At 47.5% G+C, this 26,933-nt stretch overlaps 2 protein-coding genes across 2 annotated transcripts in view; one reads left to right on the plus strand and one right to left on the minus strand.

Annotated features, from left to right (window-relative positions):
- Window positions 1-16,319, plus strand: part of TARDBP (TAR DNA binding protein) — a 110,646-nt gene extending 94,327 nt beyond the window's left edge. Inside the window, exon 9 of the mRNA XM_087878966.1 lies at window positions 16,278-16,319. Coding sequence (XP_087735092.1) covers window positions 16,278-16,304 — 27 coding nt within the window. The 3' untranslated portion in view covers window positions 16,305-16,319. The remainder of the gene's footprint in view (window positions 1-16,277) is intronic.
- On the minus strand, window positions 1,648-25,364 carry EXOSC10 (exosome component 10). The gene is made up of 25 exons (XM_034430207.3): window positions 25,046-25,364; window positions 23,308-23,444; window positions 22,129-22,252; window positions 21,905-22,009; window positions 21,038-21,206; window positions 20,265-20,376; window positions 18,706-18,781; window positions 18,489-18,599; window positions 16,880-17,023; window positions 16,367-16,557; window positions 15,177-15,333; window positions 13,886-14,034; window positions 13,208-13,258; window positions 12,955-13,066; window positions 11,995-12,045; window positions 10,933-11,011; window positions 9,781-9,896; window positions 8,710-8,802; window positions 8,268-8,342; window positions 8,025-8,109; window positions 6,261-6,349; window positions 5,330-5,495; window positions 4,714-4,775; window positions 3,722-3,798; window positions 1,648-1,857 (listed from the first exon to the last, which is right to left on the minus strand). The coding sequence occupies exons 1-25, from the start codon at window positions 25,160-25,162 to the stop codon at window positions 1,827-1,829; spliced, it is 2,679 nt and encodes an 892-aa protein (XP_034286098.1). The 5' UTR covers window positions 25,163-25,364; the 3' UTR covers window positions 1,648-1,826.
- Window positions 25,365-26,933: the final 1,569 nt, after the last annotated feature.

A 26,933-nucleotide genomic window follows, 5' to 3' on the forward strand; every position in this document is an offset into this window, starting at 1 on the left:
AATACTATACTATACTAATACTTATACTATACTTATACTACACTATACTAATACTAATACTAAATTAATACTTATACTTATACTATACTAATACTTATACTATACTGTTGTGGATTATTCATACAGTCATATACATTTATCATTTTTAATTGACATTTCCTAATTACAGAGTTTCTTTGCAAAACAGTTATAATTCTTTTTGTAGATTACTGAAGCATAGACTCAAATCATCTTTTGACGATAGACAACTTTTAACTCATGTGGATCCCCTTGACCTAACCAACCCTTAAGCTGTATGTCATTAGAATGTTCCTTTCTTCTGACAACTTAGAGGCCTCCTAGAGGAACCAAAAGGATTTTGGCTGAGTTTGTACTTTTTCCAACCGGATACATTGCTTTTTAGAATAGAGTGAATAGAAAGTTATCCAGTGGTCATTTATCAGAGCCCGCTTCATTACATTAATACTAGTATAGTAATGCTATAGTAATACTAATACTATACTTCACTAATACTATTCTAATACTATACTAGGGACGCAGGGACTCAGTGGCTAAGATGCTGAGCTTGTCAATCAAAAGGTCGGCAGTTCAGTGGTTCGAATCCCTAGTGCCGCGTAACAGGGTGAGCTCCTGTTCCTTGTCTCAGCTTCTGCCAACCTAGCAGTTCGAAAGCACGTTAAAAAAAAATGCAAGTAGGAAAATAGGGACCCCCTTTGGTGGGAAGGTCAAAGCGTTCCGTGCGTCTTTGGCGTTGAGTCATGGCGGCCACATGACCACGGAGACGTCTTTGGACAGCATTGGCTCTTCGGCTTTGAAACGGAGATGAGCACCGCCCCCTAGAGTCGGGAATGACTAGCACATATGTGCGAGGGGAACCTTTACCTTTACCTTAAAAAGTAAAAAGCTGAGGTTTGATGTTATCTTATTCTACTGTACCAAACAGAGTCAGAATTCAAAATCTTTTCTTTCATTTTCCTACGCTTTTCCCTTCCCCTTTTCCTAATCTTTTGTATTGTTGTATTTTATATGATAAACTAATAATATATATATATATAAAGCAAAGTCAATGGGGCAGGCCGCATTCACAACAACAGAGTTCCTAACTTATCGACTGCGGTGATTCCCTTAACGACTTGTGGCAAGAAGGTAGGTCGTAAAACGGAGCAAAACTCACTTAGCGCATTTCTCAACAGCAACTTTGGGCTCAGTGGTGGTTGTAAGTCGAGGACTACCTGTATACGATCCCATTAGCTGTGAGTGCCTTTCTTGCCTTCTGAGAGGTTTGCTTGCTTTCCAGTCTTACAGCCATGGGATCACCTGGTGGTATCCCATTCATAACTAGGCAGGCCTTCACTCATTACCTTTTGGAGGTCAGTGGGGAGTGCCAGTTAGTTTAATACTGACTCTTTTAGGGTCAGGTGTCCGTTGGGGAGCACTTTTTATCAATATTTAAGAGGCAGTTGCGCTCTGCACCTGCTCAGAAACTCTGGAACCATCTTAACGCGTTTATATGTTGAATTTTCCTTTCCCCCCCCTGTTAGGTCAACGGACTTGACTGTTAATTTGAATAAAGCTAATTTAAACTATAATAACCGCGCAGTGCATAAAGAAGCAAGAGAAGCAAAGCAGAAGCCAATGAACCATCGCTTAATTTAAACTTGCCTTCCTTTCCTTTTCAGGGGTGAAAGAAAAGCATTTTAATTGTTTTTTTTTAAAAAAAAACAAAACATCGAAAACAGGTTATCCATACAAAAAGTGGCAGGAGTTGTTTTTTTTTTTTTGTTCTTCGATTCTCGCGTCTTCCAAGAACTTCCTTGGTCTCTGTGTTATCTTTTTGGCCAGTTGTGCCGAAAACCCCTGCGTGAGGAGGATAAAAAGGTTAAGAAATGGTCAAATGGTCGCCGAATAGTGGCATGACATATTATAGACTAGAGCAGTGATGGCTAACCTTTTTTTGGGGGGGTCGCACGCACCCATAATTCTATGCGCCCTGGCCCCCTGCTTTTGGCCCGGTAGGCCTGTTTTTTTGCCCTCCCCAGGCTCCAGAGCCTTTCTAGGAACCTGAGGAGGGCGAAAACAGCCTTCCCCCCCCACACACACACCCCGGAGGCCGGAAACAGCCTGTTTGCCAACTTCAGGTGGGACCGGAAGGCCCGTTTCTTGCTCTCCCCAGACTCCAGAGCCTTTCTAGGATCCTGAGGAGGGCAAAAACGGTCTTCCCCACCCACCTGGAGGCTGGAAACGGGTCGTTTGCCAACTTCCGGTGGGACCGGAAGGCCTGTTTTTTTGTTCTCCCCAGGCTCTAGAGGGCCTCCGGGGTGGGGTGGGGAAGGCCATTTTCGCCCTCCCCAAGCTCCTAGAAAGGCTCTGGAGCCTGGGGAGAGCAAAAAAACGGGCCTTCCTCACCAGCGCCCCCGGATCCTCCAGAGGCAGGAAACGGTCTGCTTCCCTACTTCCGGTGGGGCCCAGAAGGCCCGAAAATCAGCTGGCGGAGCTGAGCTCGTGTGCCCACCAATATGGCTCCGCGTGCCACCATAAATTCGCCATCAGGGGACTAGAAGCCTTGTAAGTCTTATCTGCCAGGTCCAGGTAGTCAAAATTATAATGGCACTGGAAAAAAAAATGTAACGACCATTTTTCACATTTAGACCTGTGGCAGCATCCCCACAGTTGAAGAATGGGGCAAACCTCACTTAACAAATGTCTCGCTTAGCAACAGAACTTTTGGGCTCTATGGTGACCGTAGGTTGAGGACTATCTGTAGTTCCAATATTCCAGCTGTTTTACTTTATATATACGGTATTTTTTGGAGTATAAGACGCACTTTTTCCCGCCCTTAAAAGACGGTGAAAATTTGGGGGCATCTTATACACCGAATGTAGCCCTGCCCACCCACCGGCCCCCATACTTCGGCCTCCACATGCTGTTTTAGACCTGTTCCAGGCGGCGGGGATCGCCACAGCACATCGCCGCCTCCGTGCCTCGCGCTTTTGGCCTCTGCGCGTTGTTTTTGGCCTCTGTGTGTCGCGTTTTCGGCCTCCGAATGCTCCGTTTTAGTCCCGTTCCAGGCTGCGTGGATCGCCACAGCACATCGCCACCGATCGCTGCCTCCGCGCATCGCGTTTTCAGCCTCCGTGCGTTTGGTGGCCAAAAACGCGGGGCACGGAGGCAGTGATGGTCTGTGGCAATCCCTGCAGCCTGGAACAGCTGATTGGGTGTATTCTGGGAGGCTGATCCACCCGCCAATCAGCTGCTCGTGCTGAATCAGGCTGCGATAATGTGTTGAAGCTGACCTGGCTGTTTGCTATTTGCTGCAAGGACACTAGCCATATGTCTTTTTTTTTTTTCTTTCTTTCTTTCTTTCTCTTTCTTTCTTTCTTTCTCTTTTTTTTCTCTCTTTCTTTCTTTCTCTCTCTCTCTCTCTCTCTCTCAAAACATTTTATACCAAATTTATATTGGTATATTTTAATCTCTCCCCTGGCTCAAACTGATAAAAGAGAGGAGAACTTGTGGCTCAGAGGTTAATACAACTGCCTAATATGCAGGCAGCCCAAGTTCGAATCCGAGTAAGGGTATGGCTAACTGATGAGAGCTAAAAAGCTTGAAATAGATCTATACTAGTCTCCCTTTATTTCTTTATCAGCAAAATTTGATATATATATATATATGTATATATATATGTGTGTATGTGTGTGCGTTTATTTGTTATAACTGTACCTACCTGTTGGATTTTCCAGCTGTGAAAGACATGCTTTTTGTTCCTGCTGCCTGCTGTGATTTGCTGGCTCCTGAAAATTTCTGCAGGTTGTTTTTTTTGGGGGGAGGGAGAAAACGGGGAAAAAAAGAATGAATGATCTGATTGAAACTCTTGATAATTCTATTTTCCCTTCCATAACAATATTTATTAGAAACCCATCTCCCGCTTACAATACATTGTGTGGCCAAGCATCGCTCTCACCCCCACTGAGCCACCCATCACAACACCCCTCTAGGTTTCCCCACATCTGAAAGAGCCACAAGAGAACACAATGCAGAACACACAGCCGCCTGATTTTTGTGGTCTACAGAATGGGCTGAGGAGGAGGACACGGAAAAGCCGCCTAGAGTCGTTGGATACCACATGGCTGGCAAATAAAATTCATTCATTCATTCATTCATTCATTCATTCATTGTTTGTGCTAACCTTCTCCTCTGAAGCAGCAAATGAGTCGAGGAAATGAGCCAGTTGGGTCTAGTAGTTAAGGCACTAGTCTAGGAGTCGGCAACCTTAAATACTCAAAGAGCCACAAAGGTCCTAACCGAGAGCCCCTGTTCAATTCTGGAGCTGACCGGAAGTCCGGTTACCCCACCATAGTGTCTCCTCCTAGCATGGCGTCCTTTTTCTTCTACCTGTCCTAACCGAAAGCCCTATCAAGTGTGGAGCCGACCAGCAACAGAGAGCTGCAGCAGAGGGATGAAAGAGCCACATGCGGCTCCAGAGCCGCAGGTTGCTGACCCCTGCACTAGGCCAAACACCAGGAGGTGATGAATTCTAGTCCTGCCTTAAGCATGAAAGCCAGAAAGTGGTCTTGGGGCCCCTCCCTTTCTTTCACCCCAAGCCACCTCACAGGGATGTTGTGGGGAAAACACGAGGAGGCAGGAAGACGGATGTACGTTCGCTGCCTTGAGTTATTTATAAAAAATAATAAAAAAGTGGAAGGATAAAATACATACCTTGTTGCCAGAGGCCTGGATGGTGGGATTAAATTGACGTGGCGGCTTGGATTTGCTACTCCCTGAAACGAAAGGAAAAACCGAAAGGGATATTCTTAGGAAGGAATGTCGGTGCCAAGCTACCGAGTCCAAAGAGTAACAGAAGACAAGAAAAAAAATACCGAAGTTGCTTGGTGTTCAGCAACCAAGGGCACAATTGGGCAGTAGCTGAAGAAGCATGGTAAAAGGTAAAGGTTCCCCTCGTACATGTGCTAGACGTTCCCGACTCTAGGGGACGGTGCTCCTCTCCGTTTCAAAGCCGAAGAGACAGCGCTGTCCGAAGACGCCTCCGTGGTCATGTGGCCAGCATGACTCAACGCCAAAGGCGCACGGAACGCTGTTCCCTGCCCACCAAAGGTGGTCCCTATTTTTTTTACTTGCATTTTTTTTTACGTGCTTTCGAACTGCTAAGTTGACAGAAGCTGGGACAAGTCACGGGAGCTCACCCCGTTACGCGGCAATCGGGATTCGAACCGCTGAACTGCCGACCTTTCGATCGACAAGCTCGGCGTCTTAGCCGCTGAGCCACCGCGTCCCTTTGAAGAAGCGAAGGAAGGGCGATTTTTTTTTTTTTTACCGGCGAAGACTCGGAAATCGGATTTGCTGTAGTCGAAGGGCGTGAATTGGCTGGCGGCAGCGTCTGCTTCAGGCTGAGGAGTTTCAGGTTTGGCCTTTTTCCTCTTGGGGGTCTCCGTCGCAGGATTCTGGTCTTCTGCTTCCCGCTTTGGGGTGGCGTGTTCTTGCTGGAAACACAACCAAGGAAGGCATAAAAATCTCCGCATGGTTTCCAAGGAGGCAGGACAAAATCCCGTCCCCAACTTCCAAAGCAGAATCTGGAACGCGACTGCAGCTACTTCCAATTGTAACATAGGAGATCCATGTTGGGGAAGAGTCTTCCCAGAAAGGATCAACGGGTTTCGGATCCTTTCCATCAGTGGTGAAATGTAAAATTCGTTACTACCGGTTCTGTGGGCGTGGCTTGGTGGAGGGAGGAGTAATATGACTGAGTGGGCATGGCCAACTTTTTTTTTTTTAACTTTTAAAACCATTTTTTTCTACAACCTCTTCGGCTGAAGAGGTTGTAAAAAAAGTGCTTTTAAAAACCTCTGACGATCCCAGCTGACTTACCTGATCGGCAGATACTTTTTATCCTTTTAAAAAGATTTTTTCTATAACCTCTTCGGCTGAAGAGGTTGTAGAAAAAATGCTTTTAAAAGCCTCTGATGATCCCAGCTGAGCCGCGCGATCATCAGAGGCTTTTTTTTTTTACTTTTAAAGGCATTTTTTCGGCCAAAATGGTTGTAGAAAAATGCTTTTAAAAATTAAAAAAAAGCCTCTGATGATTGCACGGCTCAGCTGGGCAATGGTGGGGGGAGGGCAGGGATTTTTGCTACTGCTTCTCCGAACCACCCGCTGCCATCGCTACCGGATTGGGCGATCCGGTCCGAACCGGGAGCATTTCACCCCTGCTTTCCATGCTCCAGATCTCCCCCAGCGTTGACACTCACCGCGGCTAACTGGCGAACAGAGACGGCCTCCGTGTCTTTGATCCTGGGCTCCTTCTCTGCACCTTTCGGGGCTGCCTGGGGAGCGGAGGCTGAGAACAAAAAGAAGGAAGGAAAGAAAGGAAAGGACGGAGAGATTCAAGCCTCGGCCAAACAAATCTGGACACAGGGAGCTTTGCTGGATCACCGCTCAAGATCATTTCACTCGGCTTTGGTGGAAACGGATCACTAACACAAAGCTTTCCCCACCCCCCTCTCCCCTCATCCTCCCCACCCCACAGGAAGCAACTGCCAAAACCAGAGCTGTTCCTACTGGGAATCCTCCCAGAAAAAATTAGTAAAGAAAGTATTTATTTGATTATACATGTAATAACGGCTGCAAGGATTGTTTATGCACAAAAGCAGAGAAAATACTTTTGGAAGGAGAAGTCATTACAAAATGTTTAGACCGTGCAGAAATGAATAGATTGACTTTGATGATTAAAGAAAGAGAAGTTTCAGAATACTTTTAAGATACGGAATCAATTTTACCATTGGTAAGAAAAGAGAGATAAATAAGTAAATGAATAGTTATGTATAAAAAATGCTACAATTAAAATATTGTGTTAGTGATGAACTGTCGTAATGGACTTGGCGAGAATGAAGATAGAAGAAGCAACAAAAAGAAAAAGTTTTGGAGACAACACCGAGATGTCACATGGAAGGAATGATTGATTTATTAAATGTTTGTTTGTCTAAAAAATTTAAAAAAAATTAAAAAAAAAAAAGGAAGCAACTGCCTACCCCTTGGTTTGACTGCAGAATTTACTCTTCAAGTAGGATGAGCATTGATGCTCACTTACCTATTCTAGATCAGGGGTTCCCAAACCCCGGGCTGTGGCCTATTCAGAATTGGGTCGCACAAGTGGCTAGCTGGAGTGCGTATGTACACAGCTCACCTTGTACGAGCGGCGGGCCGGTTGGCACTCACACGCATATGTGCTGGCCTGCCACTTGTGCAAGTTGTTTTGACCTAGGCTTCCCCAGCAGCACGAAGCCAAGTCCTCGTCCCCATAAACCCCTTTTATTTAATTTACAGTGACTTCCTCTCCAACAAAGTCTTTCCTCTCTCACGGTCTTTCAAGATAGTTCACAATTACCGACCTTTATCAGGCTTGGAGAGTGGCCAGGCCGATATCTTTCATTGGCAAGAATGCAGGAATGAACTAATTGTCTCCTGCAAACTCCACTCCCCTTTCGCTCCTCTTTTATTCCCTGAGAGGGGCCATTCATGGTCCACCTGTGGCTTTACTCCTGAGTCGACCCTTGTTCTTTAGCTGTTCCCTTCGTCTGGCAACTCTCCGCATGCGCACACTGGGAACAGGCTCCAGCTGTTCGTCTGCCTCACTGATGTCTGACTCCGAAGGCAGCTGATAACTATCAGAGGCCCTGGCCCTCTCTCTGCCTCCGACGCAGAGCCCTCATCAGAGCCTTCCCCAGACTCCAGGACTGGTCCATGTTCCTCCGCAACCTCCTCACTGTCCGAATCTGCTGCCAGATCTGCTGGCGGGCCACAACACAAGTCCAGCTGCTCGCCCATCCCAGTCCCCCTATCTCCCAATCCCAGCTGGGCCACAAAGTTGGGGACTCTTGTTCTAGATTGCTACCCCTATGAGGTAGGACTTCTGACCTCCCCCTCAGGGGGACTCTGCATCAGAAGAAGGACCGAAAATGCTTTCGGACTCACATTTTTACGAACTGCCCACCAACCAAGCTACTCAGCCTCACCTGCCTGAAGTTTCTGCTTTGCAGATTCTTTCTTGGCTGCCGCCTGGAGCTGGGCCTGGCTGAGGAGCTTCCACCGCTTACTGATCTGAAAGACACGACGCTGCCTTTGATAAGCCATCTCCCGGTGGCCAAGATCAGCCCTGGCTTCCTCTTAGGGCAGAGAAGGGACAGAAGGCCACTGCAAAGTCCAGGGAGCCTCTCGTCATGACGAACTGGTCGTTGGTTTTATGAAAATGTTCTCACCTCGTAGATTTTTGAGGACGGGTCCGACTTGGCAGCTTGAGAGATGTGAACCGGATTGAGCTCTGCTGGCAAATACTAAGGGAAGTAAGAAAAAACAAACAAACCAGGGACACCTTAGTTAAGGCAAGAGTGTGTGGACACACCTACGGGCTGGGTAATCAGTTAAGGCAGCAACTCCCAATCTTTTGAGCACCAGGGAACTGTTCCACGGAGAGAGATTTTTCCACAGACTGGAGGTAGACGCGGTTTCGCGTGCTGCCTGCATCTCGCGGATGGGGCTTCGCTTGTTTGCGCCGCCCGGTTTCTGACATGCCACAGCCCGGTGCCGGTCGACGGACCAGAGGTTGAGGCCCCCTGGCTTAAGGGATCTATTTGCGTCTTCTTTAAATGCCAAATAGTAACAGCCCGGGGTGTGGGGGGGAGCGGGGAGAGTGATTTTTACCATTCGAAACGGGTTCTCGAACGACTCCATGATATGTTGAGCTTTCTGCTGGGCCACCGTTAAGTTCTTGCCTTTTTCGTCCTCTTCGGGCTCCTGTGGGAACAGCAGGGGAAGTTGTCATCAGGCCTAACCTGTTTTATGAGCCGCGGTGGCGCAGTGGTTAGAGTGCAGTACTGCAGGATACTTCTGCTGCCTGCCGGCTGCCTGCAGTTCGGCAGTTCGAATCTCAGCAGGCTCAAGGTTGACTCAGCCTTCCATCCTTCCGAGGTGGGTCAAATGAAGACCCAGATTGTTGGGGGCAAACAGGCTGACTCTGTTAACTGCTTAGAGAGGGCTGTAAAGCACTGTAAAGTGGTATATAAGTCTAAATGCTATTGCTGCTACTCCTTCCTTCCTTCCTTCCTTCCTTCCTTCCTTCCTTCCTTCCTTCCTTCCTTCCTTCCTTCCTTCCTTCCTTCCTTCCTTCCTGTTAGAATGCAGTATTGCAGGCTACCCTCTGGAATGAGCTGCCCCCGGAGATACGGAGGATCCTGGATCTGCGCACTTTCCGCCGTGCCCTAAAGACGTTTCTGTTTCATCAAGCCGGGCTGACCTGACCTAACTTTTTAAATTGTTTTAATTTTAAATTGTTAAATTATTGGGTTTTAATATAGGGGTTTTAACTGTGGGCCAAATTAATTTAATTGGATTTTAATATTGTTTTAAATTTTGTATTTTTTGTATTTTGTCTGCTGGCTGTTCACCGCCCCGAGTCCTTCTGGAGAAGGGCGGTATACAAATATAATAAACGTAACATAACATAACCTAATTCTGCCCACAGCCAGCAGTTCGATCCTGACTGACTGGCTCAAGATTGACTCAGTCTTCCAGCCTTCCGAAGTGGGTAAAATGAGGAGCCAGATTGTTAGGGGGCAAAAGGCTGACTCTGTAAATGGCTAAGAGAGGGCTGCAAAGCACTGTGAAGCGGTATATATGTCTAAGTGCTATTGCCAATCCTGATGAATCGATGCAGCCCCTTCCCTCTCCTCTCGCCCCGCAGACAAAATCCTTCTCCGCTTGCCCAACACTCACGTTAAAAACACTGATGCTAGCTCTTAACCGGAGACACAGCGGGGACCGGCCCGTCTGCTCTGACTGAGGCTCCACTTCAGAAAAGAGTCTTGCGTGCTCCAAAGGCAGTCCAGGGCCTTCAGGGTGGAAAAGAAGAAAAAGAAAATTAGGCAAAAATAATAATTTACTTTTTAAAAAAAATTTAAAAAAAAAAAAAAAAATCCAATCTCTTGTTCTCCCAGGAATCTTTGTCCCAGATTCCCCACTCCAGCTTTTTTTAAATCGCCACACTTTTGATCAGAGTTTTGGGGAAGATGATATAAAGGTAAGTAAAGATAAAGGTTCCCCTCGCACCTATGTGCTAGTCGTTCCCGACTCTAGGGGGCGGTGCTCATCTCCGTTTCAAAGCCGGAGAGCCAGCACTGTCCAAAGATGTCTCCGTGGTCATGTGGCCGCATGACTCAACGCCAAAGGCGCACAGAACGCTGTTACCTTCCCACCAAAGGTGGTCCCTATTTTTCTCCTAGCGTTTTTTTAAGTGCTTTTGAACTGCTAGGTTGGCAGAAACTGGGACAAGTCACAGGAGCTCACCCCCGTTACGCGGCACTCGGGATTCGAACCGCTGAACTGCTGACCTTTCGATTGACAAGCTCAGCGTCTTAACCACTGAGCCACCGCGTCCCTTTAAGACGATATACAATTGGCTAATTTTGGGAGGCGGTGGGAGAGAGGGAAAGGGGAGACCACAGGAAAAAAAAATAGGAGGCTCACTCCATCGTTTGGGTTTGTGCCTTGCCCACCAGAGGCTTTGCATCCATGTGTGGTCATGATCTGACCCCCTCCTCGGTAGTGGTGGGTTTCAAATTTTTTTACTACCAGTTCTGTGGGTGTGGCTTGGTGGGCGTGGCAGGGGAAGGATACTGTAAAATCTCCATTCCCATCCCACTCCAGGGGAAGGTTACTGCAAAATCCCCATTTCTTCCCGATCAGCTGGGACTCAACTGGGAGGCAGAGAATAGATGGGGGCGGGGCCAGTCAGAATTTTTACTACCGGTTCTCCGAACTACTCAAAATTTCCGCTATCGGTTCTCCAGAACTGGTCAGAACCTGCTGAAACCCATTTCTGCTTCATGGGCTAATAACGCTTCCTCCCCCTCACTTTCCAGAATTTACCGTGATCCAAATAGTTGAGTTTCTCATCCTGGGCACTGTGGGAGCTGTCATGAGGCCCGAACAGAAGGTTTTCTGGCTTCTGTCAAAACCAAAACACAGAATAACAGAGAGTTGGAAGGGACCATCCTTTGCTTCTTGTCCTGCCTTCAGGTGCTTTGGAGAATAAGTTGAACCCCCCCCTCTTCTTTGTGGCAGCCCCTCAAATATTGGAGCACGCAGTCATGTCCTCCCTAGTCCCTATTTTCACTAGGCTGGACATACGTACTAGACACTGAATAAGCTCTCAAAAGAAACAAAGGAATAATAAGTTTTTAAAAAATGGGAGTTAGAGATTCTGGGAGCTGAAATTATCCAAACTTTGGAAGGCCTCAGATTAAAGAAGAGGCAAATCTAGAAATACCAAAGGCATTTAAAAAATCAAAATCAAAATCAGGCTTCCGTGGGGCATTTTAATTTTGTTATCTTCCTGGACCTCAAGGCAAGAGGCAAGGCCCCCATTAAAATGACTTAAAACTTCAGTCTCTCTGCAACCAACGCAATCTTAAGTTCAAAAGAGCTTACATGGGGTCAACACAATTAGTTTCCTAATCATCTGGATGTTTGTGAGGGAACCCCAAATCAAGTTATGGAATAATTGGAAAGAAGGCAATCACATAACAGTTTTAAATGATAGCTTTGACTAGCCTATAGGCCATTTCAAAGCACAAGGTGCGAACACATATCGCCAATAAAATCTTATACAAACAATTTAAAATAAGAGTAGGGTAAAATACAATAGTTATAGGATAAGATAAAGCCGAAGAGCCAGCGCTGTCCGAAGACATCTCCGTGGTCACGTGGCCGGCATGACTCAACGCCAAAAGCGCACGGAACGCTGTTCTCTTCCCACCAAAGGTGGTCCCTATTTTTTCTACTTGCATTTTTTTTTTATGTGCTTTCAAACTGCTAGGTTGGCAGAAGCTGGGACAAGTCACGGGAGCTCGCCCCCGTTATACGCGATGCTAGGGACTTGAACCGCTGAACTTCCGGACCTTTCGATTGACAAGCTCAGCGTATACGTACCTCTAAATTCTGAAGAGGCTCTTTCCTTCTCACGCCAACCGCACATTCTGACTAAGAGGGGACCAAAAAATTAATTAATTAATTAATTAATAATAATAAGGAAACTGACCTGGAAAAGAATTCAAACGAAAAAAAGATTGCCTGTATGAAACACTCACTTCCTCCCTCCTTCCCAGTAAAACGTCCATCAACATTGCTCAGAGAAACTGCGCACAAAAACAAGCCATCTATATGGCTGTGATGGCAAACCTATGGCACACGTGCCGGAAGTGGCACACAGAGCCATCTCTCCAGGCAGAAGAGCCATCGCCCGACAGGACTGTGAGGTCCAAAAAGGACCGTCCAGCGAAGGGCATATCGGCGGTGATCTTGGAGTTCCAGGATCTTCCATCCGGGCTGTAGCGACGTCAGCTCCTCCCTGCCCAAGCATACTCCGGTGTGCATACGCATGCCGGGAAGATGATCTTCCGCTTTCTGGCGCGCGCATGCACACCAGCCATCTGGTTTTCCAGTTTCTGGCACGCATGCATGTGCAAACACACACCGGAACCTGGAAGATCATCTTCCCGGTGCGCACATCGGCATCGTGCGGTTGCTCTTCCGGTTTCCAGCACGCACATGCACATGCAGTCCCGTTTCGGCACTTAGTGCTGAAAAGGTTCACTGACACTGCTCTAGATCCAATGCTCCCCAACATTTTGGGGCATGAGGGAGCGGTTCGGTGGAGAGAGGTTTTCCTGCGGACCGGAAGGGGCGTGGATTCACATGCTGCCTGCATCCCGCGGATGGGGCTTCGCTCGTTTGCGCGGCCCCGTTTCTGACATGCTGCAGCCCAGTGCCGGTCCACGAACTTAGATAGAATTTAAACGCAGGGTTTCCAAACATTTTTCTTCGTTTTGGCCAGCCCCTCCGCTCCGTTATTTCAACGAAAGAGGCTCACCTGGGAGGCTCATCCCTTACCTTTAACAGTGGCATTTCTCGCGCCTGGCATATTAGGAGATGCATTTCATTCAGCTGCTGGCGGACTAGAGGTGGAACTGGGTTACAGCAGGCAACAATTCCCTGGGGTTCTCTAAAGGGGCGGACAAGCAGGAAGAGAAGGTTTGGGTGAAGGAACCATTTTATTTTTTATTTTACTTACAAAGGGAAGAGCATCAGTCTCGAACCACCTTATCTCCCTCAAGAAACCTGCTTGTAGAATCAAGAGACTTACTTGGGCAGCTCCTCGGCTATCTTTAGCAACATGTGATTGGGAAGGATGTATCTGCAGAAGAAGTCAAGACAATTTGGATTCAGATTCACAGAGTTGGAAGGGACCCTGTAGGTCAGTGATGGCTAACCTTTTTGCCATTCACATGCCAAAAGCGGGGGGGAGGGGGAGCATGGGAGGGTCGAGTGCGCATGTGCCCACACCCATAATTCAATGCGCCCCCCCTGTGCGACCTCGCTTTTGGCACGTGATGGCACGGTGGGCCCGGTAGGCCCATTTTTTTGTCCTCCCCAGGCTCCAGAGCCTTTCTAGGAGCCTGGGGAGGGCAAAAACAGCCTCCTTCTCAAGCACCTGCAGTCGTGACCTTGATGGTTTCCAGGCTCTCACAATCCGCGCACACATTCTCAACACTCTCTTCCCCCAATTCATTGGCAAGTCGCATAGCGAGAAGGTTTGAAAGAAGCAAAGCGGTTCAAGGTACCGACAGTGCCATCGTAACTTTGGTCGCTAAACGAACTGTTGTAAATCGGGAACTACCTGTATTTGCTCTGCTGGGGGAGCGAGAACCCCAACTCCCCATGGATCTCACCAAGAAACTTTCTCTAATATAACTAAAAAGTCAAAGCAAAACTGCTGGTTTGGTAGAACCCAAGAGAGGTGCCCAGCCGCCATTCTCCTCACCCTGTGCTCTCATCCTCTTGGCGCGCCATCTTATCCCTCCAGGCAAAGAGCAGCCGAAAAGCTGTGAGTTGCTGGGTGTTCAGGTGCTTTTTTTGTTTGCGATAAAGTTCCAGGTACGAATCGTCCGTGAAGATGGGCTTGGTATATTTCTAATTGTGAAGAGATCAAACACATTTAGTCTGTTTTCCGCTCTAGAGAGCAGGCTACTGAATCACAACCCTAACCCAGCATTGCCCGGGTATTTATAGACGTTGAAAACTTTGTCTGACAGGGAGCCATTGAGAGAGGCCTTTCTTCCCCCTACTCCCATGCCCATCACCCCTGCCCTTTCCCTTCCCCCTCCCATGTGCTCCTCTTTCCAGCCCTGTCTACGATCCTGGCACTTTGCCCCAAATCCATCAGGCGCTTCCCCATTAGTCCACTGGAGGGTGAACCTCATGGCTGGCTTTCCAGAGGAAGCTACGAAGGAACTGACATCACAAACAATTGCCGCTCTAGGATGCCGCACTCGCTCTCCTTAACAGCCCAGGCTTTCCAGAGTTATGCTGGAACACACACACACACACACACACACACACACACACACACACACACCCAGGTGTTGTGGTCCGCCAACATCCTGTGGAGCTGACAGCGGAGTTGGACAATGAGGAGGCTGGGGAGGAACATGGGTCTTACACCCCAGTGTTTGTTTCCAGATTGAAAGTCATCTGTGTATCAAGTTTGGTTAAAATTGCTCGAGGCGTTCCAGAGTTATGCTGGAACATACATACATACACATGCACATCCATTTATGTATGTATGTATGTATGTATGTATGTATGTATGTATGTATGTATGTATATTCCTCTAACGCAGGAATGTCAAACTTGATTTCATTGAGGACCACATCAGGGTTGTGTTTGACCTCGAAGGGGCTGAGGTGGTGTGGCCAGGGTGGCCGTGGCCAGCTGAACATCACTGGTGTTGGGGGCATCTCTGGCGGCCTGAGCACTCTGCCAGCAAAAACGGGCTCCCAAGCTCTGGTTTCGGCTGCGACAGCCTCCTGCAACACTGCCAGCAAAAACGGAGCTTGGGAGAACCGCACATGGCCATCCTGAGCTCCATTTGCGCTGGCAGAGGCACTGCAGACCGGTCCTTCGCTGTTTCCAGGGTGGCACCGCGGGTCAGAACTAAGCACCCCGTGGGCCAGATCCGGCCCGTGGGCCTTGAGTTTGACACCCCTGCTTAAATGCAACGGCTTCTCTCCCCTGCTTGAGCCCAGGGGTAATTCTGCTTTCTCCACCCTCACCTTTAAGCAGATGCTCTGGCTTCGCTGCCAAACCACTTGGAGTTGAGCGGGCTGCTCATTGGCCATTTCCCAGAGTGCCTCCCTCACTCTGTCGTAGATATACAGCAAGTAGTGGGTGTCCTCGCGGGCATAAAAGACCATTTCCTCCGGCAGCGGACTAGAAAACAAGGCCAGAGAAAAACAGGGTTGCCCCAAGGATCATACATGGATTCTCAAATATTTCTACCCCTGGCCTGTTCCTGAAATACTCATGTCACATTTGAGCCCATCCGTATAGGCCCAGCTGTGGTCCAAGCAAGACAGTGAAGTGAATTTTGTCCCGTTTTATAACCGTTCTTGCCACAATGTGTATCACTGCAGCCGTTAAGTTAGGAACACGGTTGTTCAGTGAATCTGACCCCCCCCGTTGACTTTGCTTGTCAGAGGGTTGCAAAAGGGGATCATGTGACACTCCCCCCCCCCGGGGACTCTGCAACCGACATAAATATGACTCAGTTGCCAAACGTCTGAATTTTGATCACGGGGAGGCTGCAACGGTCTTGAGTATGAAAAAAACGGTCATAAGTATGTGAGGCTGTTTGGATACTGAAGCGGTATTTGCTGTATGAGTAACAAGGAAGGAGACCTAAGCGTGGCTTAGGTCAATTGTTCTAAAGCTGCATGCTGTGCTGATCTCTGAAACTAAAACTGAAACTCCTCTCCTCTGCTTGGGTTTTGCTTGCTCCTGCAAACAGTCCTTGCATCAAATAGCGAACAGCCAGGTCAGCTTCAGCACATTATCGCAGCCTGATTCAGCACAAGCAGCTGATTGGTGGCTGGATCGGCCTCCCGGAATACTCCCAATCAGCTGTTCCAGGCTGCAGGGATTGCCATAGACCGTCGCATCCTCCGTGCCCCATGTTTTTGGCTACATTTGTTGTATAAGACGCACCCAAATTTTCACCTTCTTTGTGGGGGTGGGGGGGGAAGTGTGTCTTATACTCCGAAAAATACGGTAATTCCTGCAACCGTTCTTCATATGTTTTAGTCTCCAGGCCCTTAACCATCTTAGTTGCTCTTCTCTGCACTTTTTCCCAAAGTCTCAACCATCTTTTTTCTCAGCTAAAAAGAGCGAAAGGGACCGAATGACTTAAGAGGGGACCCTGCATCGGAAAGCCTGCTCTTCCCACAACCACAGGGACAAATATTACCGGATCCTCCAGTCTGCCAGCTGATATTGCTTCTTGGCATCCACGTCGCAATAGAGCTTCAGCAGATGATGCAGAGAGTGGCGTCCGAGGTTGAGCAGCCGAGCTGCCTGGTGAGTGTCGAAGACGTTCACCAGATAGAGGCCAAAGTCCCTCTGAAGCCATTCCACATCTGAATCAGCACCGTGAAGGACCTGCAGAACCCCGTCAAGAGAACATAGTCTTAAAAGGCCACATCTCCTCGCCCCGATGAGGAATTGATGTGGAAAGTCAACATCCAGATGTTTGCACAATCAGAAGAAAGGGATGCTGATGTTCCGGGAGGGGGCATGAGTTCCCCCATCTTTGCAACCCTGATTTTTGGCCACCTTTGGGCCAAAACTCAGTGGGCTCAGTGGCAGCTTCCAACGAAGCCCAGAAAGGTTTGATTAACTCCTTAAATCCGGCACTGGAGAGGGAACCTGTCTGCATCAAATCTGCCTCGTTCGCTCATCCCTAACTGCCTTCTCCTTTCACCTTGACAATTGCAGGGTCAGTGAAAGTTTCGTTCAAGATGTACAAGTCGCTGCGTAGCTCTAACGGGTCAATGATGAAGTCTTCCGTTCGGGTAGAAATTTGCATCAGGCAAGTCAGCCCCAAGAAACTCCGATAGGAATGGTGCTGCGGGACAGCGGGAGAGAAACAAAGTAGGTAATAAGATAACGTACCTATGCTCGACAACGTAGGTAATAAAATAACAGGTGAAACTTTGGCAGCTACACGCCTCATCATTTCAACTTGTCATTAGGGGAAAGCGGGGAGGTTACAAATGGGCTAACTAGAGAAACGAAACTTCTACAGTTCCACTGAAGCTGGTGAGAGTCTGGAAACCTTTCAAGGACGTCTTAACAGGTGTGAAGAAGAAGGCAGATAGTTCCCATAACAAAGAGAACTTGTTTACATGGTCTATGAGGAAGCCTGGGTGGTTTGGCTGGGAAAACCATTGTTTAATACGATGAATTCAGACCCTGACGATCTCAGAGTTAGTTTTACCTTGACATTACTATGCCATGTATTCAATAAACACTAAGCCAGTGATGGCGAAGCTTTTTGCCATCATGTGCCAGGAGGGCGGGGGGTGGGTGGGGGTGGGGTTCGCGTGCATGTGTGCCCACACCCATAATTCTATGTGCCCTGCCCCCGTGCATGCGCGCATGACCCCCTTCATTTCTGGCATGCGATGGCCCGGTAGGCCCGTTTTTCTTTCTCACCTGGCTCCAGGGCCTCTCTAGGAGTCTGGGGAGGGTGAAAACAGCCTTCCCCACCCCCCGGAGGCCGAAAACGGCCCGTTTGACAACTTCCAGTGGGACCGGAATTTGTTAAACAGGCCGTTTTCAACCTCCAAAGGACCTCCATGGGGGGGCGGGGGGAAGGCCATTTTCACCCTCCCCAGACTCCTAGAGAGGCCCTGGAGGCTGGGGACAGCAAAAAACTGGCCTTCCGGTCCCAGTGGAAGTTGTTAAACGGGCCGTTTTCACCTCCGGGGGACCTCCGGGGTGGGGGTGGGGAAGGCCGTTTTCACCCTCCCCAGACTCCTAGATAGACCCTGGAGCCAGGTGAGGAAGAAAAACAGGCCTTCCCTACCCTCCCAGGCCCTCCGGAGGCAGGAAAGAGCCTGTTTCCCTACTTCTTTTGGGCCCAGAAGACCTGAAAATCAGCTGGCCGGCGCGTGCATTTGCCGAGCTGAGCTCGCGTGCCCACTGATATGGCTATGTGTGCCACCTGTGGCAGCGTGCCATAGGTTCGCCATCACGGCATTAAGCTTTCCAGAAACGGAATGGTCCTGGACTTTTATTGAGACGTTGACACATACGTATCCTGCTTTTTAGACTAACGCCTTTCCCAAAGCAGGGATCTTCCCCGCAAAGGGGAAAAAAATAATGACAAATGGAGCATTTTGAAAACACTTCCTCGGTTTAAAGTCCCGCCAGCATTTCTCAATTTTTGAGAGTCCAACTCACAAGCCTCTCATTTTTATTTTTATTTCTATTTTGCAAGCATCAAAGAAAAAGAAGCCACACCAAAAAGAAAAGAAAAGAAAAGAAAAGAAAAGAAAAGAAAAGAAAAGAAAAGAAAAAAGGCTCACCTCCAAATCCAAAGCGAACTCTTTGCAGCCCACCAGCTTCTCGTTCAGCTCCACCAACTCCTCCAAGGTGGAAATGAAGTGGCAGGGAGTCTCTGTCAAGGGTCTGAACATCTGGCCGGAGAAAGAAAAAAAATATATGAAAGAAGCGTAGTATAGTTTCAGCTGCAGAGCCCAGAAGGAGCTGGAAGGAGGTGGGAGGACTTGGCCCAACGCTCACCTGGACCTGAGGCTTTTCGAGAAATTCTGTTGGCACTGAAAAATGTTCCAGTTCATACCGATACGGATGAGCAAACCTACAAGAATCCGGAAGGACAGTACGATCAGGAACTAAGGTTGTGATTCTTAACTAATGAAGAAACCAGCAACCGGTAGCACCAGCAATAAATAGAAGACAACCGAGGCGGTAGGTTGATCCTCAAACTTTCTATCAGGATGTCTTGAGGCTAAAATGTACCGTGTTTCCCTAAAAATAAGACCAGGTCTTATATTACCGTATTTTTCAGAGTATAAGACGCACCGGAATATAAGACGCACCTTAGTTTTTGGGGAGGAAAATAAGAAAAAAACCGATTGGCAGGTGGATCGGCCTCCCAGAATACCCCCAATCAGCTGTTCCCAGAGATGAATTTTAGCAACAGGTTCCTTGGTTGTGAGCTCTGTGCCTTGCTCTTTTTTCTGCCTCTGAAACTTCTGAAACTCTGTTTCAGAAAAAACTTCCTTTTCTGCCTCTGAAAGCCTCTGAAACAGCTTCAGAAAAAAAGCCTCTGAAAGCTCTGTTTGGGGGCTTCTTTTCTGAAGCTCCGTTTGGAGGCTTTTTTTCTGAAGCTCCATTTGGAGGCTTTTTTTCTGAAGCTCCATTTGGAGGCTTTTTTTCTGAAGCTCCGTTTGGAGGCTTTTTTTTCTGAAGCTTCGTTTGGAGGCTTTTTTTCTGAAGCTCCGTTTGGAGACTTTTTTTTCTGAAGCTTCGTTTCTGATGCTTTTTTCAGCCTCTGAAACCTCCATTTGAAAAGCTGGACGGGGCTACATTCGGAGTATAAGGCGCACCCAGATTTTCACCCTCTTTTTTGGGGGAAAAAGGCATGTCTTATACTCCGAAAAATACAGTAATTTTTGCTCCAAACGACACATTAGAACTTCTTTTCTGGCTAGGTCTTATTTTGGGGGAAATACGGTACTAAATGCATCTTACCCCACAAAAATATGGGTCATTTTAATCAAACTCCAGATTGTGGGCAGAGTTAGCCTGCAATCTTATATTCTAACCGCAATAGATTATATAGCAATAGCACTTAAGACTTATATATCACTTCACTGTGCTTTTATAGCCCTCTCTAAGCGGTTTACAGAGTCAGCCTATTGTCCCCAACAATCTGGGTACTCATTTTACTGACCTCGGAAGGATGGAAGGCTGAGTCAACCTTGAGCCAGGATCACACTATTGGCATTGGGCAGAGTTAGCCTGCAATACTGCATTCTAACCACTGGGATGGAGGATGGATGGGAGGGAGGGAAGGAAGATAGCAATAGCACTTAAACTTATATACTGCTTCACAGTGCTTTACAGCCCCTCTCGAAGTGGTTTACAGAGTCAGCCTATTGCCGCCAACAACACGGGTCCTCATTTTATGACCTCAGAAGGATGGAAGGCTGAGTCAAGCTTGAGCTGGTTAGGATCGAACTGCCAACAGTCTGCAGTTGGACAAATTAGCCTGCAATGCTGCCTTCTAAACCGAGTCTCTAACCGATTAAATTAAATTAAAAACTTCCTGTCCTTACATGTCCTGCTCCGATTGCTGGGTTCTCTGCTGGTGGAGAAAGTCAGCCAGGGCAGCAGGGACATCCAGATCTTCCGGACGCTCCTTCCGCTCTTGCCGGCTTTTCAGGAGCGCTGAAGAGAGGGAAACCAAGCGGTAAGACCTGTTCTGACCTAGGCTTCCCCAGCAGCACGAAGCCAAGTCGTCGTCCCGATAAACCCCTTTTATTGAATTGACAGTGAATTCCTCTCCAGCAGAGTCTTTCCTCTCCCGCCGTCTTTCAAGATAGTTCACGATTACTGACCTTTATCAGGCTTGGAAAGTGGCCAGGCCGATATCTTTCATTGGCAAGAATGCAGGAATGAACTAATTGTCTCCTGCAAACTCCCCTCCCCTGTCGCTCCTCTTTTATTCCCTCTGGGAGGGACCATTCATCGTCCACCTGTGGCTTTACTCCTGAGTCGCCTCTTGTTCTTTAGCTGTTCCCTTCGTCTGGCAACTATGTACATGCGCACACTGGGAACAGGCTCCAGCTGTTCCTCTGCCTCACTGATGTCTGACTCCGAAGGTAGCTGATAACTGTCATGCGGCCCTGACTCCCTCTCTGCCTCAGACGCAGAGCCCTCCCCAGACTCCAGGACTGGCCCATGTTCCTCCCTAATCTCCTCACCGTCCGAGCCACAAGACCCACCCACCTTGGTGCTCTAAGGGTAGCCAATTATCCCCAGCCTGTTGGAAACAGCCACAGTGTAGATCTGTCTGTCCAACCCTGCAGTTTTCCCCCTTCCCTCGCACCTTTGGGCAAGGGCCTCAGAGCATTGGGCTTGACGAAGAGTTTGGGCACGAACGGGGTGTTGGAATTGTCCACCTTCTCGCGGAACTTGAGCTGAGGACGGACAATGTTCTTCGCGTGGAGAAGGCGGAACGTCTCCAGATTCGACCTCGTGTTGGTGTCCCGGTTTTGCTGGGAAAAGGGAAATTGGAGGCCAAGGTGAGACTTTCATCCAGTTAGATGCTCTTGGGAAATTCCCAGCTGGTAAAAGCCTGAATTTCTTTCCTCCCTAGCTCAGATTTGAAAATACATGGCTTTTGAATCACAGAGCCAATTAATATACCATACTTCATCTAACCCTGTTTTTAAAAAAATCTGCCTGGTCAAATTGTCAGCTGGGATCCTCCGCAGAACTTAAATTTTCCATCTTCCCCAAACTAAAAAGGTAAAGGTTCCCCTTGCACATATATGCTAGTCGTTCCTGACTCTAGGGGGCAGTGCTCCTCTCAGTTTCAAAGCCGAAGAGCCAGGGCTGTCCAAAGACGTCTCTGTGGTCATGTGGCCGGCACGACTCAACGCCAAAGGCGCACAGAACGCTGTTACCTTCCCACCAAAGGTGGTCCCTATTTTTTTCTACTTGCATTTTTTACGTGCTTTCGAACGGCTAGGTTGGCAGAAGCTGGGACAAGTAACAGGAGCTCACCCCTTTACGCAGCACTCGGGATTCGAACCGCTGAAAGCGTCTTAGTCACTGAGCCACTGCGTCCCACCAAACTAGCTGGAGGTGAACTGTAACCTACAGAGGTTACCTAGAGAGAAGCAGTTTAAGGGAAAGTTGGCCTAGAAGGAAACTCTGCACTTTAATACGCCGAGCAAAAAACGAGTCTCACCTTGCGATTCCAGCTAGAGACGATGGTCTTGGGAGGCTGCAGGCCTGTGGGAAGGACCGGCTGCTGGTTCTTGTTTACTCCGGCAGCTTCGTCCAATAACATGCCCTGAAATTTCAGAGAAGGAAGTTGTGGGGTCTGTCGGGCGGATCACAAGAACGAAAAGGGAGAGAGAGCCACGGAGTGATCCCTTGGGAGCCTTCACGGAAGGGTGCGGCTACGCTCACCACTCGTTCTAAGATGACATCATTGGCGTCAACCAGCAGATCAAATTTGTCCTCCAGCTCTGTGACCTTGCTGTGGTCTTGAAGGTGGCTCCGGCACCCATGGTATTGCATCACTTTACTCATACTACGGAGAGAGAGAGAGAGAGAGAGAGAGAGAGAGAGAGAGAGAGAGAAGGAGGGAGAGAGAGAGAGAGAGGGAGAGAGGGAGGGAGGCAGAGAGCATGAAAGAGAGAGACAGAGAAAGAGACAGAGAGGCAGAGAGCGTGAAAGAGACAGAGCGTGTGTGAAAGAGATAGAGAGAGAAGGAGAAAGAGAGAGGCAGAGAGTGTGAAAGAGACAGAGAAAAAGACAGAGAGAGCATGAAAGAGAGAGAGAGAGACAGAGTGTGAAAGAGAAACAGAGAAAGAGACAGAGTGCATGAAAGAGAGACAGAAAGAGACAAAGAGACAAAGAGAGGGAGGGGGAGGGAGGGGGAGAGAGAAGGGGAGGGAGAGAGTGTGAAAGAGAGACAGAGAGAAAGAGAGAGGGAGAGACAGACCGAGAGCATGAAAGAGAAAGAAAGAGAAAAAGAGAGAGAGAGGGAGAGAGACAGAGAGCATGAAAGAGAGAGAAAGAGAGAGAGAGGGAGAATTTAGACAGCCATTAATCACCAGTTAGAACAGGGGTCAGCAACCTGCGGCTCTGGAGCCGCATGTGGCTCTTTCACCCCTGTGCTGCGGCTGTCACTCAAAATATGCATCGCAACCGCCAATGTGCAACACCCGCCAGCACGCAATTTATTGAGCTTTTCAACTCTGACTAGGCCAGCCATGGATAAATCCAAGAAAAGATTCAGAAGAAAACAGAGTGTTTAATTCAACTATATATGCTAGTTCTGTGGCCGCTCAAGAAATAAGTCAGGCCTGGGAAGGGTTTTGTGGCTCCCGGTGTTTTCTTTTCTGTGGGAAACGGGTCCAAATGGCTCTTTGAGTGTTTAAGGTTGCAGACCCCTGTGTTAGGAGGAAAGGATGCTCTGTGCAGGAAGATAAATGCTTCCTGAGCCATGCAGGGCAATTTGTCTTCCTCTCTGGATTTCATGATGTCTCTTAATCTGGGCATCAGACCAAATCGCCTGCAGACAGAGCTCCCTTTCTGTCCCTCCTTCGCGTCCGGCGCTGGAAGCTACTTGTAGAGACTCACCACTGCAGCAGCCTTTCTCCTTGCATTTCGCAGTAGGCCTGGAACCCCGAGAAGCTGCGGTAGAAATCGTACTCATCTCCGGGCTGAGGGAGGCCAGACGAAGCCTTGGTAGCCGAGACCACCGTGCCGAGGGCATGCTGGAGAAGAATGGGACGATTGCAAGAGTCAAGCATGGAATATTTAGAATATAGAATAACAAGAGTTGGAAGGGGCCTTGGAGGTCTTCTAGTCCAACCCCCTGCTTAGGCAGGAAACCTTATAACATTTAGAATTAGAATTAGAATTAGAATTAGAATTGCAACGCTCTCTACATGGGGCTCCCCTTGAGGAGCACCCGGAGGCTCCAACTGGCGCAGAGTGCGGCCGCGCGGGTGGTAATGGGAGCGACATGGCGTTCCCATGTAACACCTCTCCTGCGCGAGCTGCACTGGCTCCCGGTGGTCTTCCGGGTGCGCTTCAAGGTTTTGGTTACCACCTTTAGAGCGCTCCATGGCTTAGGACCCGGGTACTTGCGGGACCGCCTACTACCACCAATAGCCTCCCACCGGCCGGTACGCTCCCATAGAGAGGGGCTCCTCCGGGTGCCGTCAGCCAAACAATGCCGACTGGCGGCCCCCAGGGGGAGAGCCTTCTCTGTGGGGGCACCTACTATCTGGAACGAGCTCCCCCCAGAGATACGGAGGATCCCGGATCTGCGCACCTTCCGCCGCGCCTTAAAGACCTTACTATTTCACCAGGCCGGCCTGGCCTAATTTTCCCCCTCTTTTATAAAAGATTTTTAAAATTTTAAATATTTTTTAGTATTTATATATTCAATTTTAAATTGGTTTTAAAAGTTTGGGGTTTTAAATTTGTCGGGGCCAAAATTATTTAATTTGATTTTATTCTATTTTTTAAATTTTGTATTGTATGTGTTTTTATTGTTTGGCTGTGCACCGCCCTGAGTCCTTCGGGAGTAGGGCGGTATAGAAATCTAATAAATAAATAAATAAATAAATAAATTAGAATAAGGAATAGGAAAGGATAGAATAGAATGGAATGGAATAGAATAGATTAGAAAAGAAAATATGGAATGGAATAGAATAAGGAATAGGAAAGGAAGGTGGGAGCTGCTTTGTGTTAGAAGATATGCTTCTCCATTTCTCATCTAGGGAAATATAATATTCTGCCTTTTTCATATTCCCTAAAATATTTCACTCTTCCAGGAAAGGGGTGGGTGCTAACTTCCTACACAGGGAAATATAATATTCTGCCTTTTTCATATTTCCTAAAATATTTCACTCTCCCAGGAAAGGGGTGGGTGCTAACTTCCTACAGATCAATTGAAAGAAGGGAGAAAAAATGTTCTACGTAAGAAACGTTTACCGATGCGAAATGGTTGAAAAAGAAGAACATTGTATAAAATTCTTTTTTTTTTTGCTTTCAAAAAAACAAAAACAAACCCCGTTTAATAAAAAAAATTTTTTTTTTTTAAAAAAGAGAGATAAATTTGTCCCAAATCTCCTTATTTCATTGCAGAGGATTGCCCCCCCCCCAAAAAAACCTGGTGTGTGTCTGCTTAAGCCCACTCCGTCGGCCCATTTTAAATGTTATTATTGTTTTTTTTTTTTACTTTTAACCTACTTTAATTTGGCCCTTTGAAAGTTAAGATTTGTAGCTGCTGGCAGCGTTGAAACTACAACTCCCGGCATGCTCGGAGAGCCAAAGGCGCATGCGCACATCCCTCCCCCTCGCATACCTTCACGAAGGAATCGGCGTCTCTAAACCCCGGGAGCACCGTCGCCGCGCCGCTGTTTTCCACCGCCGGCGCCTCGGAGGAACTTCCTAAGCCCTTGCCGTTCTCCGCAGCCGCCATGGCCCACCGAGGTCGAGGCCCACCGCGCTGACCGTCACAGGCCCGCTACGCAAGCAGCCACCATACTGGGCAGCGCAGCCACGGCGATTCCCCCGCACGGGCGAAATCTCGCGTTCTCTCGCTCTCCCTCTCGCGATACCTCATCCCGGCTGCGTTCAGAGCGCAAGTGTCTATGGCAGGGGTGGGCAACTGTGGCCCTTTTACAGCCTGTGGACTTCAACTCCCAGAATTCCTGAGCCCAGGAATTCTGGGAGTTGAAGTCCACAGGTTGTAAAAGGGCCGCAGTTGCCCACCCCTGGTCTATGGAGATTCTCAAGTCATCCAGGTCCTGGTTGTCCCAATAGTGCTTTTTTTCCCCCCACTCCCAAGAGGCAACTGGACTTTCTGGGTATTTTTTTTTTCCCTTTGGAAGACGTTTCGCTTCTCCTCCAAGAAGCTTCTTCAGATCTCTGGATGGTGGGGAATGAACTGAAAAAGCTTCTTGGAGGAGAAGCGAAACGTCTTCAAAGAATAGAATAGAATAGAATAGAATGGAATGGAATGGAATGGAATGGAATGGAATGGAATGGAATGGAATGGAGTAGAGGAGTAGAGTAGAGTGGAATGGAATGGAATAATGAAATGAAGGAATAGAATAGAATAGAATAGAATAGAATAGAATAGAATAGAATAGAATAGAATAGAATAGAATAGAATAGAATAGAAAATAGGGAATGGAATGGAGTAGAGGAGTAGAGTAGAGTGGAATGGAATGGAATAATGAAGGAATAGAATAGAATAGAATAGAATAGAATAGAATAGAATAGAATAGAAAATAGGGAATGGAATGGAATGGAGTAGAGGAGTAGAGTAGAGTGGAATGGAATGAAATGGAATAATGAAATGAAGGAGAATAGAATAGAATAGAATAGAATAGAATAGAATAGAATAGAATAGAATAGAATAGAATAGAAAATAGGGAATGGAATGGAGTAGAGGAGTAGAGTAGAGTGGAATGGAATGGAATAATGAAATGAATAGAATAGAATAGAATAGAATAGAATAGAATAGAATAGAATAGAATAGAATAGAATAGAAAATATGGAATGGAATGGAATGGAGTAGAGGAGTAGAGTAGAGTGGAATGGAATGGAATTAATGTGAATGGTGTAGGAATACTACAGGGTCAGCTATATGAACACTGAAGGACCCTCTTTATTCACATTATTATAAAGAAGAAATGTGCTTGTTCAGAGATTACACTAAGTCCGCTAAAATTCCATTCTTGGTAATATATATCTTCTGAGGGGCCTAGTTGTCAAGGATGCAAGGACATCCATATGTAATATATATCTTCTAAGGGGCCTAGCTGTCAAGGATGCAAAGACATCCATCTGAAACTAGAAGTTAATTATTATCCAAAAGCCGTCATGAATCTACGCATCAGCAAACACAGAACTGAGGAAGGTTGTTTAGCTAAGATAATCTTATGAACTAGAAAATAATGAAAGAATTTAGTAATTAGAAAGTGTCAATTATAATGTAACAAATGTATGTTAACCATATATGGAAAACTGCTGTGCCTGCAAAATCCTTTGTCTTGAAGATGTATAAAAGCAGTTGTATCAGAGCTCTTCTTGGTTCAGAATTGCAGATACAAATCTGGTTCTGAAACTGCGCAATAAAACTGTCTCTGGCTGACCCAGGAATGTTGTTTGGTCCCATCATTCCATAACAGAATGGAATAATGAAATGAAGGAATAGAATAGAATAGAATAGAATAGAATAGAAT

The sequence above is a fragment of the Pantherophis guttatus genome, chromosome 15 (assembly GCF_059756535.1).
Source record: "Pantherophis guttatus breed Tessera chromosome 15, ASM5975653v1, whole genome shotgun sequence".
NCBI lineage: Eukaryota > Metazoa > Chordata > Lepidosauria > Squamata > Colubridae > Pantherophis > Pantherophis guttatus.

Coding starts and splice junctions, on each gene's coding strand:
- EXOSC10 (XM_034430207.3), bottom strand. CDS start 25,162: ATGGCGGCTGCGGAGAACGGCAAGGGCTTAGGAAGTTCCTCCGAGGCG. Junction 14,035..15,176: donor GCCAGAGCATCTGCTTAAAG/GTGAGGGTGGAG, acceptor CTTCACAATTAG/AAATATACCAAGCCCATCTT. Junction 13,259..13,885: donor CAAGAGGATGAGAGCACAGG/GTGAGGAGAATG, acceptor CTTCTTCTGCAG/ATACATCCTTCCCAATCACA.